The sequence below is a fragment of the Lynx canadensis genome, chromosome E1 (assembly GCF_007474595.2).
Source record: "Lynx canadensis isolate LIC74 chromosome E1, mLynCan4.pri.v2, whole genome shotgun sequence".
Lineage (NCBI taxonomy): Eukaryota > Metazoa > Chordata > Mammalia > Carnivora > Felidae > Lynx > Lynx canadensis.
Window position 1 is genome coordinate 19,991,280 of NC_044316.2, and position 14,980 is coordinate 20,006,259.

Below are 14,980 nucleotides of genomic sequence, written 5' to 3' on the forward strand. Positions count from 1 at the left end.
GAATCTTTTCATGTACTTATTGGCCATTTGTATGTCTTTGGAGAAATGTTTATTCAATCCTTTGCTTGTTTTTTAATTGGGTTGGTTGTCATTTTATTGTTCACTCTAGATACAGGTCCCTTACCAGATAACGTGGTTTGCAAAATTTTTCCCCCTATTTTATGGGTTGCTTTTTTACTTTCTTGAATAGTGTCCTTTGAAGCACATTAAAAAAAAATTTGTTTTTAGATGTTTATTTGTATTAGAGAGCCAGACAGTACGTGAGCGGGGGAGGGGCAGAGAAAGACAGAGACAGAATCTGAAGCAGCTCCAGGCTCTTGAGTTGTCAGCAGAGCCCAATGTAGGGCTCAAACTCACCAGCTGTGAGATCATGACCTGAGCCGAAGTTGGACGCTTAACTGACTGAGGCACCTAGGCGCACCCCTGAAGCACATTTTAATTTAAAGTCCCATTTGTTTTTTCTTTTGTTGCTTACACTTTCGGTATCATACCTAAGAAATCATTGCCTAATCCCAGATCACAAAGATTTACTCCTGTGTTTTATGGGTTTAGCTCTTATGTTCAGGTCTTTGGTTTATTTTGAGTTAATTTGTATATATGATGCAAGTCTATTTGGATTTGATTTTCTCATCTGAGATGAGAAGAAGGTGTATTTGGAGAACAGTGGCATATCCAGAACTCTTTCCTTCCCCCTCCAATCTTACTGCCTGGCGTTTCTTATGTAGTATTATGATTGCAAGACAGGAAGAGAATGAGACCAGGTGGCTGTCTGAACTGAATAACTAGTTTCAGCATGTTCTGGGTGGAGATTCTCACTGTATTCAGATCTTCTGAGTAAGCTTATAGGATTTTTGGCCCTAATGTTGTCTTTAGTATGTAGAAAACTTCAAAGAGGTCTGTGTTTCTCTTTTGGAAGAGAAAATAGCACATAAGTAAAAAAAAAATTAATTCTTGCAAATAGACTACCTCTCTGAGTTCAGGCCAGTTTCTTTATCCTGAGTGTTCTTATGAGGGTGGGAGAGTGAAACGTTACAGTATTAAGGTATTAAGATTATGGCTAACAAAGGGGTATATATTTTTTCCTGCTCCAGGTTCTCAGCTGCTGCGGGAGTTGAAAAAGATGGATGACAAAGCCCTTTTGGTGGAAGTACAGCTTTTAGAAAGCAAAACATACCATGCCCTGAGCAACCTGCCGAAAGCCCGAGCTGCCTTAACCTCTGCTCGAACTACAGCAAATGCTATCTACTGCCCCCCTAAATTGCAGGCCACATTGGATATGCAATCAGGTAACACCCTAGCTACTCATGGCATGTTTTCTTAAAGTTCATCTTATCTTACAGTGGGGAGGAATGGGGGGCATGGGGATGGAGAATGTAATTGGCTGATTCTACTCAAGCTTCTCAGAGAAACCAATTAGAAGGATACATCCCCTCCTATTAACTTGCTGTTAACTGCCTAAAATATATTAAGAACATGGTTATCTGTGGTGGTCCAGGCGACATGATGGTTATAGCCAAGAGCCTAGAATGGTCTCACAAGTTTAAAAAGCTCCCTTAACTTCCACCTTAGTCACTCATTTAGGGTGGTAGCACTTCTCTTCAGAATTAGACTAACCAAGTCTCTTGTCACTTGGAGACCTTGGTAAAGCATGTTGGACTTCTCCATAGGGCCTCAGATCAGGGCTAAAGGAATGCCTCCCCTACTACCCCCAATTGCAGTTGAGTGTAGTGGATACCTTTCTGATGGAGTGTGTGAATATTGGGGCTAGGAGGCCATGGATTGGCAGGAGAATGCTTTTTCTTGTAGCTAGCAGCTTTTATTCTAGTTTATCATCATTATTGAAAGAGCACTGGAATTGGAGGCAGAAGACTAGTTTAGGGGCGCCTGGGTGGCTCAGTCGGTTTACCATCTGACTCTTGATTTCAGCTCAGGTCATGATCTCAACGGTTCGTGAGTTTGAGCCCCTGAGTTGGGCTCTTTGCTGACAGTGTAGGGCCTGCTTGGGATTCTCTCTCTCTCCCCCTGCACATACCCCCCCCATCCCCCCTCTCAAAATAAATAAGCAGTAAAAAAAAAAAAAAAAAAGACTACTAGTTTGAAGTCCTGGTGTTACCTCTGCAATCTTTGTTTATAATTGTATAAGCGAAAGAATACCTGTCCTACTTGCTTATCAGGTATTGTGAATATCACATGATACGTTTTATCATTCAGAGGTTAAGAGCAGAAGCTCTACAAACTACCTTTCCTAGGTTGAAATTGGGGTTCTGTCAGTTTCTAGCTGTGTGGCTTTGGGCAAGTTATTTATCTGTAGCTCATCTGTGAAATGGTGATAATAGTCGTACCTTCTCATAGGATCGTGGTGAGGATTAAATGGGATGATGAACGTGAAGCTCTTACCACAGCACCTAGCTTTCACCAGTATTGGCACTCGCTTTAAGCTGCTCCTCTTTCCTTATGCCCTCCTTCATGGGCAAGAGATGAATTTGCATCTGATTTCTCAGAGGAAATGGAGGCCCTGTGTACATGAACCCTCTTCTCATTCCTCTCCAGAATTTCTGTCACTGATTCTTTTACCTGTCCTTCTGTTCATTCTGAGTCTTCAGTCTTTCTTCTCCCCTTGGATCTTCCTGTTAGTCCTTGAACTGCCCCAGCTACAAAAGCATAGGCCTTTCTCCTTTCTAAGTTGCTGTCTTTTTTTCTGTCAAGTTTCTTGAAAAAGCTGAAAAAGTATCCTTCCTTTACTGACTCCTTGAAAGAAGTCAATAACTTCCTTATAACCTCTCCTTTTGGGGGGAAGTTGACCCTATTGAACACTCTAGTCTTCTTTGACATCAGTGTCTTCTTGGTTCTCCTCCCTTGACTGACTCTCTTTGGTCACACTTTGCTGTTTCCTCTTCCTTGTGACTGACTTTTAAGTGTGGGTGTTTCTCAATGTGTGTCTTAGCTTCTTTCTCTTCCTGTTCTGTTTCCTGTCTCAAATCTCATACTCACCTGTGGCTTTCGCTGCTGCATGCCACCAGTGGTCTCTTCACCTAGACCTTCAGTAGCTTCCCTCTCTCCTAAATTCCAGGTCCAGATTTCCAGCTGCATAATGGACATACATACCTAAATGTCTCAGGCGTCTCAGTCTCAACATGTCAAAAAGCAAAATTATTATCTAACTCCTCTCTGAACCTTTTTGTCCTGTTCAAGTGAGTAGTATCATTATTGGTTTAATGTTTCTCAAGCTACTGTCTTTGGGTTAATTTTGACTCCTTTTTCTCTTCACCCTTCATATCTAGTCAGTTGCTAGATCAGGTTTAGTTTGTCTCCAAACCTGCCTCCTCCTTCCCCATCCTACAGTCACTGTGCTAATAAAGGTCTGGGGCATTGGAGCAATGTTTTGCTGATGTAACCGTTGCTGATTACTTCTCCCAATCCACTACTGACCCCAAAGTCATTTTTCTCAAACACAAATCTGATCATGTAACTCCTTTATTTGAAATTCTCCAGTGGTTTCCTATTATTCCCAGGCTACATTTTACTTTAACATGGCAAGCTAAAGGAAAGCATCTTTTCATCAGTTACCAGATAACTTCATGTGTTCCTACTTTTGTGCCTTTGTGTATTTTGTCTTCTTTGCCTGGAAATTCCCCCTTCTCATCTATCCCCTTGGCAGACTCCTGTGCACCCTTCCAGATCCAGTTGTGCTTTCTTTTCTTTTGGACTTCCCTATCAAAGCTCTATTCTTTTGTACATGGTGCTAGTCTTGTTTCTGTTTTGGTGACCATCTTTCCCACTGTGTGACTGTGAGCTTCATGAGGGCCTTTTCTTCATATTTTCTCTGTAGTAATTATATCAGTTCCTGGCACATAGTAGGCATTAATATTTGTGTTGAATGAGTGACAGTCTCAGTTTTTTTGTTGCTGTGTTGTTTTGTTTTTTTAAAAAATTGTTTTTTAACGTTTATTTATTATTGAGAGACAGAGCGTGAGCAGGGGAGGGGCAGAGAGAGGAGGAGACACAGAATCTGAGGCAGGTTCCACGCTCTGAGCTGTCAGCACTGGAGGCGGGGCTCGAACTCATGAAACTGTGAGATCATGACCTGAGCTGAAGTCAGACACTCAACTGACTGAGCCACCCAGGTGCCCCGTTTTGTTTTTTAAATAATAAACCTCCTGGGGGATCTGGGTGGCTCAGTCGGTTAAAGGACCAATTCTTGATTTAGGCTCAGGTCGTGATCTCATGGTTGTGAGGTTGAGCCCCAAGTCAGGCTCTGTGCTGGGTGTGGAGCCTGCTTACGATTCATTCATTCATTCATTCATTCATTCATTCATTCATTCTCTCTGTGTCTCTCGCTCCCTCCCTCCCTGTCTCCCTCTCTCTCCTTCTCCCTCCTTCTCTCTCTTTCTCCCTCCCTCTCCCTCCCTCCCTCTCTCGCTCTGCCTGCCCCCCCTCCATGCTCATGTGCGTACTTTCTCTCTCTCAAAAAATGTTCTCTTTAAGTAAATAAATAGATAAATCTATAATAGCCATGTTGCTTGGAGTCCTAATGTGGGCCCTATTTATTACTGTATTTGGGAAAGCAGTATATCAGTTCTTGGCCTGTATTTTACCTTTTCTTTTTCTTTTTCTTTTTTTAAACTAGTCTTACTGTGGGTCTGGTCTGTTCTAGCTCAGGACCAGGAGGTGTGGGAAATGGGGATTTGTCTAATCTAGTTTAGCAGTGTTAATAGTTTGTTGGACATTCTTGAGGGCGCTCTCCTTGGCTACAGAGAAGGGTGGATTTTCTCCAGCTCTCTTTAGTTAAGAACAGTAGAGAAGAAGGGTGATTCCTTTAGCCTCAAAATGAGAGGTTTCTTGGGTAGAGTATTTTAAAACTACTGGGGTGTGGCACATACACTCAGTAAATGGTTATTAAGTCACAAGTTCCCAGATGGTGTACAGGCACGCAAGTATATGATAGGTGGGTTTAAAATGTGCTGAAACACGGGACATCTGGGTAGCTCAGTCAAACATCTGGCTTTGGCTCAGGTCATGATCTCACAGTTCGTGAGTTCGGGCCCCGCATTGGGTGAGCTCGAGCCCTGCCTTGGGTGACCCCCACTTCTCTCTCTCTCTCTCTCTCTCTTCTCAATCTCAATCTCCATCTCTACCCCCCTCCCCCTCCCCCTTGTGGGATTCTCTCTCTCCCTCTCTGCCCCCAGCTCACTTGCACCCTCTCTCAAATAAATAAGTAAATAAACAAACAAATAAATAAAATGTGCTGAAACATTGTTCTCTTGGGTCACGTGTAAGTAGTTTTATCCTTTTATTTCAAGTTGCTGAATACTTTCTCTGTGTATCTTGATGTTAAGAATGTTGGGAAGCACTGTGGTAATAAACAAATGGGGCTGAGGTCTGTAACCTCATAAAGGCTGAAGTGGAGTTAGAACTAATACAGACTCTGAGGGCTTAGATGCCTCCCAAGCTAGAAAAAACTAAATTTCATGTTATCCCAAGTGATAGTGTAGGTTGCAAGTAATAGCAAGTTCAATCAGAGTTAGCCTTGTTGGGAACAACCCAGCTTTTTTTTTTTTTTTTTAAGGTTTATTTTTTATTTTTGAAAGAAAGAGAGCACTGGCAGGGGAGGGGCAGAGAGAGAGGGAGACATAGAATCCAAAGCAGGCTGCAGGCTCTGAGCTTGTCAGTGCAGAGCCCGATGAACCCACAAACCATGAGGTCACAACCTGAGCTAAAGTCGGACACTTAACTGACTGAGCCATCCAGGTGCCCTTCCAACTTTTTTTTTTTTTTTTAATTTTTTTTTTTTTTTCAACGTTTATTTATTTTTGGGACAGAGAGAGACAGAGCATGAACGGGGCAGGGGCAGAGAGAGAGGGAGACACAGAATCGGAAACAAGCTCCAGGCTCTGAGCCATCATCCCAGAGCCCGACGCGGGGCTCGAACTCACGGACCGCGAGATCGTGACCTGGCTGAAGTCGGACGCTTAACCGACTGCGCCACCCAGGCGCTCCAGCCCTTCCAACTTCTAAATGATAGAGAATTATTCAAACTGTAGTCTATCAGCTGAAGGAAGTACTGCTTAACCATGTCCAGTTAAATTAAGTTCATATGTCTAGCATTATATGAAGTCTATATATTGATTGCATCTAGGCAAAAGCACACCTGTAAATGACAAGTATCTGAAATGAGAGTATAAGAGATTGGATTTCTTTTTTCTTATGAGAGCTGCTTACATATAAAAATGTCAAGCTTAGGCAAGCTGTCTTAAAGACATGTTACCAAAACAAGTCATTCAGGCAGTCCAGGATATTTGGTTGAACTTCCTGACCTATGAGGGTGACGTCCTGGAGGCTAACCGTGGCCTTTTCTAGTGGCTTCAGAAGATAGCAGAACCATGGTGGTGATGGGAAGCCTGGGGAAAGATGTTAGCGCTCCCCGCCTGCCCCTGCGTTTTAAAGGTTTTTAGGATCCCCTTTGAGTAGGGTCTCTAACTCCTTTGGAATTTATATTGTCAAGATGACATTGAACTTGGTGACTAAAGAACTGGGTCTAATCCCAGCTCTGCCACTAGCTGGCATTGACTTTGGGGCAGGCCCTGTATCCCTTCCTGACCTCATCACTAAGTAGATGGGGTTGGGATAGATTTCTGAGGCCCTTCCCAGCTCTGATCTTTGATGGTTCTATTATTTCATATGGTTCTTACTCCTTTCTTTTTAATGCCCAGGTATTATCCATGCAGCAGAGGAGAAGGATTGGAAAACTGCATACTCATATTTCTATGAGGCATTTGAGGGTTATGATTCCATCGATAGCCCCAAGGCCATCACATCTCTGAAGTACATGTTGCTGTGCAAAATCATGCTCAACACGTAGGTACACATTAACTTGGGGGTATGAGAACTCAAGTTCTTCACCTCAGTTTTTGGCCATACAGATGGCTTGCACAGGGAGTTGGGCTGGTTACAGAAGCAGAAGTGGCCACCTCTGGGGCTGGTTGACATAGAGTGGGGGGATCGAAGGTGTTCCAGAGCACATTTCCTTGCTAGTCTTTGAGAATCAGGGAGACAGATTTTAGAAATTTCCTTTCCAGACTCTCTTGGAGTGTTCTCATCATCCTGCAATTATTATGACCAGAGAGTTGCTGAGCACCAGACAGTGGGCCTGGAAATTAGCTTACAGTCCAGCACTGGCCAGGTGGGCCACCCAGAATGGGGGTGGGTTAAGGAAGAGGTTAGGGAGAGGTTTGAGAAAGGGGACAACAACAAGTATGACAGATCTTTTCATAAGGAATTCTACAGAATTTATCAACATTCCTTTGGGAGTAATGAGATATTGACCGACATTATTCTGTCTGTTGGGTCTACTACTTTTGGGACGTTCAGTGCTGCTTTCTTTTTAATGCTGGAGTTTTTCTGCTCTCAAGTGCTGGGCTTAGGCAGAGAGTGAAGAAAGCCTGCCTTCTGTGAGGTGAGGGGCCTGTGGGTTTGGGTGTGGGGACTGTTACCTCTATGGGCGGTCTTCTCCGTGGAATTCTGAGACAAATTTGCCTCAACCTATACTTAGAAGCCTAACATCCTGGAGCAGTTGACCAAGTTTGTCTTTTTTTTTCTAGCCCAGAAGATGTCCAGGCTTTGGTGAGCGGGAAACTTGCGCTTCGGTATGCAGGGAGGCAGGTAGGGAATACTTTGACTGCAGTTCTGATCCTCTTCTCACTCTGAGGCCAGCACATTGTCAGTCATGATGCACAGTGAGACCAGTGCTCTTCAGATCTCCATTCTATATTCTCCATGTGATCCCCCTCGCCCCCTGCCACCCCTTTCCCTTAAGGCCATGCAGTGTGTTTCCTGTACTGTTAAATTCTTGGCCTGGAGAGTCTGTGCTTGGTGCTCTTATGGACATCAGGTGGTTTGAGGGAGTTATAAGAACTGAACCATAGCATTTGCACAAGTTAGGTTGCATTTTGCTTTGACCAAAAATTTTATCTATCTTGAGCCTGATTTGTTAACTTAATATGTGCAGACTATGAAATCTTGGGTTCTCCAAGAATCTGGAGCCTGGCAAGGTCTGGTGCACATGTGCTTTAGGGAGGTTGAAGTGCTTGGTGCAGAAACCAGGTTTTGATGGCTCATCCAAGTGTTGCTCAGTACCTTTCCAATTCATGTCCTCAGTGTGTGTGGTGCAAGAGGCCTTTGATAGTCAGGAGGAGCCCCTTTTGTGCCTGAGTAGGTATGAGTATGACCTGTGTAAAGGTGGTCTCAGAAGTCTGGACCATCCCTTCTTTGTACTTTGCTTGATTATCACTAGTCAAGTAAAAGTAATCTTTCTGGATTTCAAATGCAGTTGTCTCTGAACAATAGACCCATTAATAATCTTATTATGTCCTTGGAGGAATGGCCCTAACAGATGGAAGAAACTGTCCTTCTCTACAAGTGGTCCTAAATGGCTTTTCATCCAAAAAAGTTTCAGATCCCCTCGTAGTTTTGACCACAGGAATAGTCGTTATTACTACATTGAAGGACTCATTGCCTGTATGGAACTAGAGTTCAGGAAATGGGCTAAGAGAGGTCTCAAGTGTCCAGGACAGGGTCAGGTAAGTAGTAAATGGTGGAGCCAGACTTTGAACTTGGGTTATCTGGCTCTCATTTCCAGGCGTTTCTAATTGTGACATCTGTTCTGTCTGGCATAAATGCTGAGACAGACTAATGATTAGTTTTGCACCATTTCAAAGTCTGCTGTGTAACACATAGCGTCCTTATGTAAGTGCATAGGCTGGTACGAGAGGAGGTCCTTCTGGTCCTTTGTACCTTGATGACCACTTTCAAGCAGGAGTCAGAACAGTCTCCCAGAAAGATTGTAGATGTCTTGTTGAGTGGAGACTTGATAGCTTGGTGAAGTGCCTTTTATTAACCAGGTTAGAAGTTGCTCTCAACCACTGATTGTACCTTCATCCCTCTGTGGCATTTTAACATTGAGTGTAATATGTAGAATTCTGGTGTCTTAGCCCTAATGAAAATAGACCTTGGCTCATGCTCTGTACCAAACCTGGGAGAATGGGAGTTGATGAAGCACAGGTATGATCAGGTCTAAGGGCAAAAAGAGTCTGGGGGCTTGGGCATAAAGAGCCTTGGAGGAGGGGTAAAGAGATCATAGTTCTCTCGTCATTTTCTAGCTTTTCTTCCCAGGCCTCTGAAAAACAATGGTGGGGCAGGTTCTTCCTTGCATCCAAAAGTTGTGTGGACATAGCGTACTGCTTATGACATTTAGTGGATGAGGTCTGAGTGCAGAATAGATCACTTTCACTGCTTTTCTCTTTACTCTTAGACAGAAGCATTAAAATGTGTGGCTCAGGCTAGCAAGAACAGATCACTGGCAGATTTTGAAAAGGTAAGCATGGTATCGGGTTGGTAGGGAATTGGGTGGAGGAGAGGGGCATTTACATACTTAAAAAAACCTTTTTGTTTGTAAATAATAATAGTTCCACAAGAAGTTTCAAAGATAGTATACAGTGATCCCATGTACCATTCACCCAGTTTCCCCAATGGTTACATCTTAATTATAGTACAGTATCAAAACCTGGAAAGAGCTGAGCACTTTTGTACAATGAAACTTGTTGAGTTGTAATACCTCATTTATATATAGTAACTTTCAGTTTCAAACATTTGTTTCTGTCATCCTTTTCTACTTAATTTTTCACAACAACCTCTTACCTGCATTTTATAGTTGAGGGAGCTGGGGTTCAGCGAGAAGGCCCGAAGCCCCACAGCTCACATGTCAGGGTTCGATGCCAGGCTTGGCACTTGTTCCACATTCCACGGTCTCAGGGTTTCCTTCAGCTCCAGAAATGTCAGCTCTGCTTCTCGTCTGTCGGCAAAGGAGAAGTCTTGATGTATGCTAGTGGACTGGAACACACTTCCTCAGTTCACTCTTCAGGCTGTCTTTGTCTCCTCTGCCTTCCACTCATTGTTAGTGAAGGTTTGAAAAGGGAGAACTTGCCTGAGCAGTAGTGTGAGACTTATCTGTTCTCTTCTGAGCCTCTCTTCTCTTAGTCTGAGTATATTGACCAACCTAATAAAAACAAACCTAGATCTAGGAAGAAAAACGTAGTGTGGACAGAGGCTAGACCATTTGGCTGTGGGTGTCCCCCAAGATTCATCATCTTTGCAGAGCTTTCTTGCTGGTTTCATTCACTTCCTTACTTGTCATGATTTGCTTGCGTAACACCTTATAGCACAGCTGGCATGAGGTTGGATATTGAGACCATTTCTCAGGGTAGATAAATTACATTCATGAATAAACAAAATAGATCATTTTATTTTAAAGTTTGGGATGTTTGATGCGACACTCCTGTTAGTAGGTGTTCCTTGGGAAAAGGGTCTGGGAAACCCTAGGGCTAAACAAAATTAGATGCTTTGCTTTCTGTTAACTGCAGAACTGTATGCTGATGTTCTTGTAAAACTCCACGAGCCAGTTGTGGAATGCATTTCCTGTTATTTACCTCAAAAAACCTTTTTCCTTTTTTTTCACGGAGACCCTATTCACTCTGTGGATACATCTTGAGAACTGCTTGTATAGTTGATTTGGCTTTCTTTTTTTTTTTCTTTTTAAAGTATTTTTTTTTTTTATTTTATTTATTTTTGGGACAGAGAGAGACAGAGCATGAACGGGGGAGGGGCAGAGAGAGAGGGAGACACAGAATCAGAAACAGGCTCCAGGCTCTGAGCCATCAGCCCAGAGACCGACGCGGGGCTCGAACTCACGGACCGCGAGATCGTGACCTGGCTGAAGTCGGACGCTTAACCGACTGCGCCACCCAGGCGCCCCAGTTGATTTGGCTTTCAAGCTGAGCTGTTCTTGGGGCTTTTACGTGGTTTGAGCTGTCAACGTGAGACTTTCCTATAGAAAGATGGTGCTGAGAAGGGGCTCTGTCTTTTAGTTCTTGATGTTTCTTTTCTTCTACTTTCTGTCATAACTGGTCTTTCATCTCAGATCCTCCATAACTTCAGTCAACCATGGATTTACAAAGTCCAGCAGACTACTTAGGAAGCTAGGAGTAGTGTGCCTTTCAGGTGCTTCTGTGTGCCAATCTCTGTGACCGGCTCTCTTGGCAGGCCCTGACAGATTACCGGGCAGAGCTCCGGGATGACCCAATCATCAGTACACACTTGGCCAAGTTGTATGACAACTTGCTGGAACAGAATCTGATCCGGGTCATTGAGCCTTTTTCCCGAGTTCAGGTAAGGACCCTGCGGGGGACCCTGGTTCTTCTCTGGCTAAGCGTTCTCTCTAGCTCCCTCCCTTCCCACACCTATCCACAATAGGAACTTGCTTCCAGGGCTGTGTCTGGAGGGCTAGAGGCTTGAGCTTTTCTTGTGGAGGTGCTGTGGGGTGGAGGCCGGGGAGATGGCCTCTGCTTGTAATCTGAGAGCAGTCCCCTCCTTGCTTCTGTAGTCACCGTGCCTGTGGTAGATACTCCTGTAGGGGCATGTGGGGTAGGAGTGTGTGTTGTCTGGCAATGAGAGGCAGGCAGACGAACAGAGCACGAGAGACCTAAGCATGACCAGAGACAGTCTGTCCCAGAGAGACGCTGGGCCAGGTTTCAGGAGACAGAGCAATCCCACCCCCACTCTACCTCCATGTTAGAGGCAGAAGCATGACTCTCAGTGTTGCTGTCTCTCTGCCTTTTCTTTTAGATTGAACACATATCTAGCCTCATCAAACTCTCCAAGGTAAGCAGTCCTGAGCTTGTCTTGGGGGTGGGGACAGGGAGAGGGGCACATGGAGGTGCTGGCATTTACACTGGATGGGCCTGGTTGGAAGGTCCTCAAGCTTCTTCATGTGGTAAGGAGACCACGAGCTCAGAGCTCGAGTTGCATTGTTGCCATTTTGTTTTCGATCCATTTGCCCTTTTATACAAAACTTTCATGCCCGTGTGATCTTCGACTAGTGGATACCAGTCCCTTTCATCATGTGCTTTGATTTTAGGCCGACGTGGAAAGGAAATTATCACAGATGATTCTTGACAAGAAATTTCATGGTGAGTAAGTCATATAGGCGAGGGGGCTGCTGGTGGTGGGGATGCGGATGAGGCATCACGCTCTTGTTTATCTTGAAAGGAGATGTTCCATTTGTTTCACCTGGTGGCTCCCTGGGATCCTTGCCCCTCTTATCCCCATAAGAGAATGTGTAATAGACATGTGCACATGGAACATGGAGATGCCTTCTGGTTCTCCTCCTTTCTGGAGAAAGGGAGGCAGCTAGGGAGTGGGCTGCTTCTCAAGTGCTTTTGTGTCTAATCCGTTCTTTTACCTGGGTTGCCCTTGTGTTTCCTGCAGGGATCTTGGACCAGGGGGAGGGTGTCTTGATTATTTTCGATGAACCCCCAGTAGATAAAACTTATGAAGCTGCTCTGGAAACAATTCAGAACATGAGTAAAGTAGTGGATTCCCTCTACAACAAAGCCAAGAAACTGACATAGGTGAGTGCTGGCTCCGGGACCCAGGCCCGGGCAGCGCTGTCTTCTGCCTGTCGAGACTGAAAGCCTCCTGGTGGCCTCGCAGCTTCCCCGATTGACACTGCTCTGTCTTCTCTTGCAGAGTTGGATCTGTAGCGGTCCTTTGGAGAGTGTGTGTGGCGGGAGAGTGAAACCTTTGGGGAAAATGCTAGGAGATTCTTTTTTCTTTTTGTTCTACTTTTCGCTCGGAAAGTTTTTAAATCCTCATTTGGTGCATCTGTATTCCAGCCAATAGGTGTGCCAGTTTTCATGTAATCTTTACTGGCCCGACTTGGGAGTGGGGAAATTGCTTAAAAAAAAAAGAAAAAGAAAAAAAAAAAAGGTTATTCTAAATAAAAGGAAAAAGGCTTACACTACCTAAAGCTGTGCTCTCTGCCTCCTGGGAGAGGGCCGCAAAGCCAGGCGCTCCGCCAACCACTGGGGCTCCTCATCCACCTGCTGGGCGTCAGCTCTCCTCCTCTTCAGAATTGGGTGTTTGCCTGACCATCAAAGCAACGACTTTTTATTCTGTTTGTACTGAACCAAAACAAACAACTGTGTATAGACTGCTATTTTCTTTTTTATTTGAAATGCGGCGTTTCGGTGTTCTTCCCCTGCCACGTGGCCTGTCTCCCGTCCTCCCCCCGACAGTGGCTCCAGCACACCGGCCGGAGGTCCCGCCGCAGCCGCACCCGCACAGCTCGCGCCGACCTGTGGAGGAGTGGGGACGCGGCCAGGAGCTAGTGTCCACCAGGGCCACGCGGGAGCAGTGTGGGCCCTTGGGGCCTGCTGTGCATGTGGCTCTTTTTAACACAGTAAACTAGATTAGACGTCAGTGTTTTAATTGCCCTTCTCTGCTCTTTTCTGTCCCTTCTCTTTTCCTCTCAACCAGGAGACCGTCACATGTCTCTCTCCCTCCCTCCTTTCCTCCAGGGGAGTCAGGCTGTCTGAAATCCATCAGCTTCTCTCCCTGTCCCCCTCCTCCTCCTGCTGTCAGATGGATTTAGTCTTTTTTTAACAAGTGAACATTGGAAATGCGACTGTGGGGTGTGGGGCTTTTGGTGTTTTTGTTTTCGTTTTTGTTTTTTTTAAATCTTCGTTGTTGGGTTTTCGAGCAACCTCATGTCCCCCTCCCAGGGAGCTTCTTTATTTACCTCTTAGAAATCGAACGGATGGGAGGTAGAGCATTGTATTTCCGCATGCTTTGTTTTATGATGAGATCACATAGCAAGGCTTTCATGCCGTTTGGGCAGGTAAGCTTCTGTACCTCCGTCGTGCTCAGCTCTATTTTCTTCCTCTCATCTCTTTGTCTTCTCCTCTCCTCCTCCCCTCATGCCTCATTCCCGCTGGCCTCCTTTTTCTTTCCCTTTCTCAGATGATCCTTCCAGGTTTTCGTAATAAATTTATATTTTGTAAAAGGATTTTGTTGTACCAGGTTTTGCATCCTCACTGAATCTGACTGGCTTTTACTTTCCTCTCCAAAATCAGGTTTTTTGTTCTCAACATCTCTCCCCGTCATGTCCAGTCACTGTTTTGGTTTTGGCACCATCAATATCAAATGTACAAACGGTTCTTGCTAACCAACACCAGGTATATCTGATGTTCAGATGAGTTCCAATAAAAACAATTTTTTTTTTCAAAAAGTGTCCTTTCTTGAGTGCTGGAGGGCTTCTGATCAAGTCCACACAGCTCTGTGTAGCCTTCTAGACTGGCCAAAGCTCTGGTATCTCATTTGCTTCATGGGAGACCTTTGGACCCAGGGTGAAGTGGAGGGCTTCGGGTAAGAAAGTTGTCGGTGAGGTCGGAGGCGGGAAGTGGTGTGCAGGTATCCTTCCATTTTTCCAAGGCAACACGGTCCAGTGAGGACGCGGTTTGGGTTGTAATCCTCTGCCGCTTCCGTGGTAGGTAATTGTGGTGTGAGGGTTATATGAAGTCACGCAAGTGCCTGGGGAGTCCTGACATTCAGTTGTGGTTGTGCTTCTAGTTGGAATCTTTTGGAAAAGCCGTATGATTTTTCACACAGCCCCTCAGACCCCGGGAGTGGTGGTTTGAGGGGCTCTGAGGCTGACAGGAGAGAGGTGTGCGCTCTGGCCGCCAGTTTACTTCAGTCCAAACCACTCTCATTCTGTTTTAGTTTTGTATAGTCTCTTTGTAGTTTCACTTGTGGGAGGATTTTGCTTCACTAAAGGACTTTAAGAGATCTTCCAAAGGGATCCAGTCAGCCCTAGAGCTGGAGAAGAGGGAGGGTTTCCCAAGCCTAGGGCAGCCCCGAGGAGCTCAGTCGGCAGCAGCCCTTTTCTCTGCTCCCTTTGTGGGTCTGATGACCTCCTCTAGACCCGTGCTGTCCACTGTGTAGCCACTAGCCGCATGTGGCTGTCGAGCCTTTGAGATGTGGGTAATTCGAAGTGTGATGCGTTGCAAGTGTAAACACAAACCAGACTTCGAAGACTTGGTATGAAACAAAAAATGTAAAATAGCTCAACTTTTTAATATAGATGTTGAAA

The 14,980-nt window shown here is 44.9% G+C and overlaps 1 protein-coding gene across 1 annotated transcript in view; it reads left to right on the top strand.

Annotated features, from left to right (window-relative positions):
* Nucleotides 1–14,119, top strand: part of PSMD11 (proteasome 26S subunit, non-ATPase 11) — a 31,127-nt gene extending 17,008 nt beyond the window's left edge. The window contains exons 6-14 of the mRNA XM_030295522.2: nt 1,092–1,286; nt 6,711–6,855; nt 7,599–7,659; nt 9,308–9,370; nt 11,095–11,220; nt 11,677–11,712; nt 11,969–12,020; nt 12,319–12,461; nt 12,580–14,119. Of these exons, the coding sequence (XP_030151382.1) occupies nt 1,092–1,286; nt 6,711–6,855; nt 7,599–7,659; nt 9,308–9,370; nt 11,095–11,220; nt 11,677–11,712; nt 11,969–12,020; nt 12,319–12,461 (821 nt within the window). The 3' untranslated portion in view covers nt 12,580–14,119. The remainder of the gene's footprint in view (nt 1–1,091; nt 1,287–6,710; nt 6,856–7,598; nt 7,660–9,307; nt 9,371–11,094; nt 11,221–11,676; nt 11,713–11,968; nt 12,021–12,318; nt 12,462–12,579) is intronic.
* The last annotated feature ends 861 nt before the right edge of the window (nt 14,120–14,980 follow it).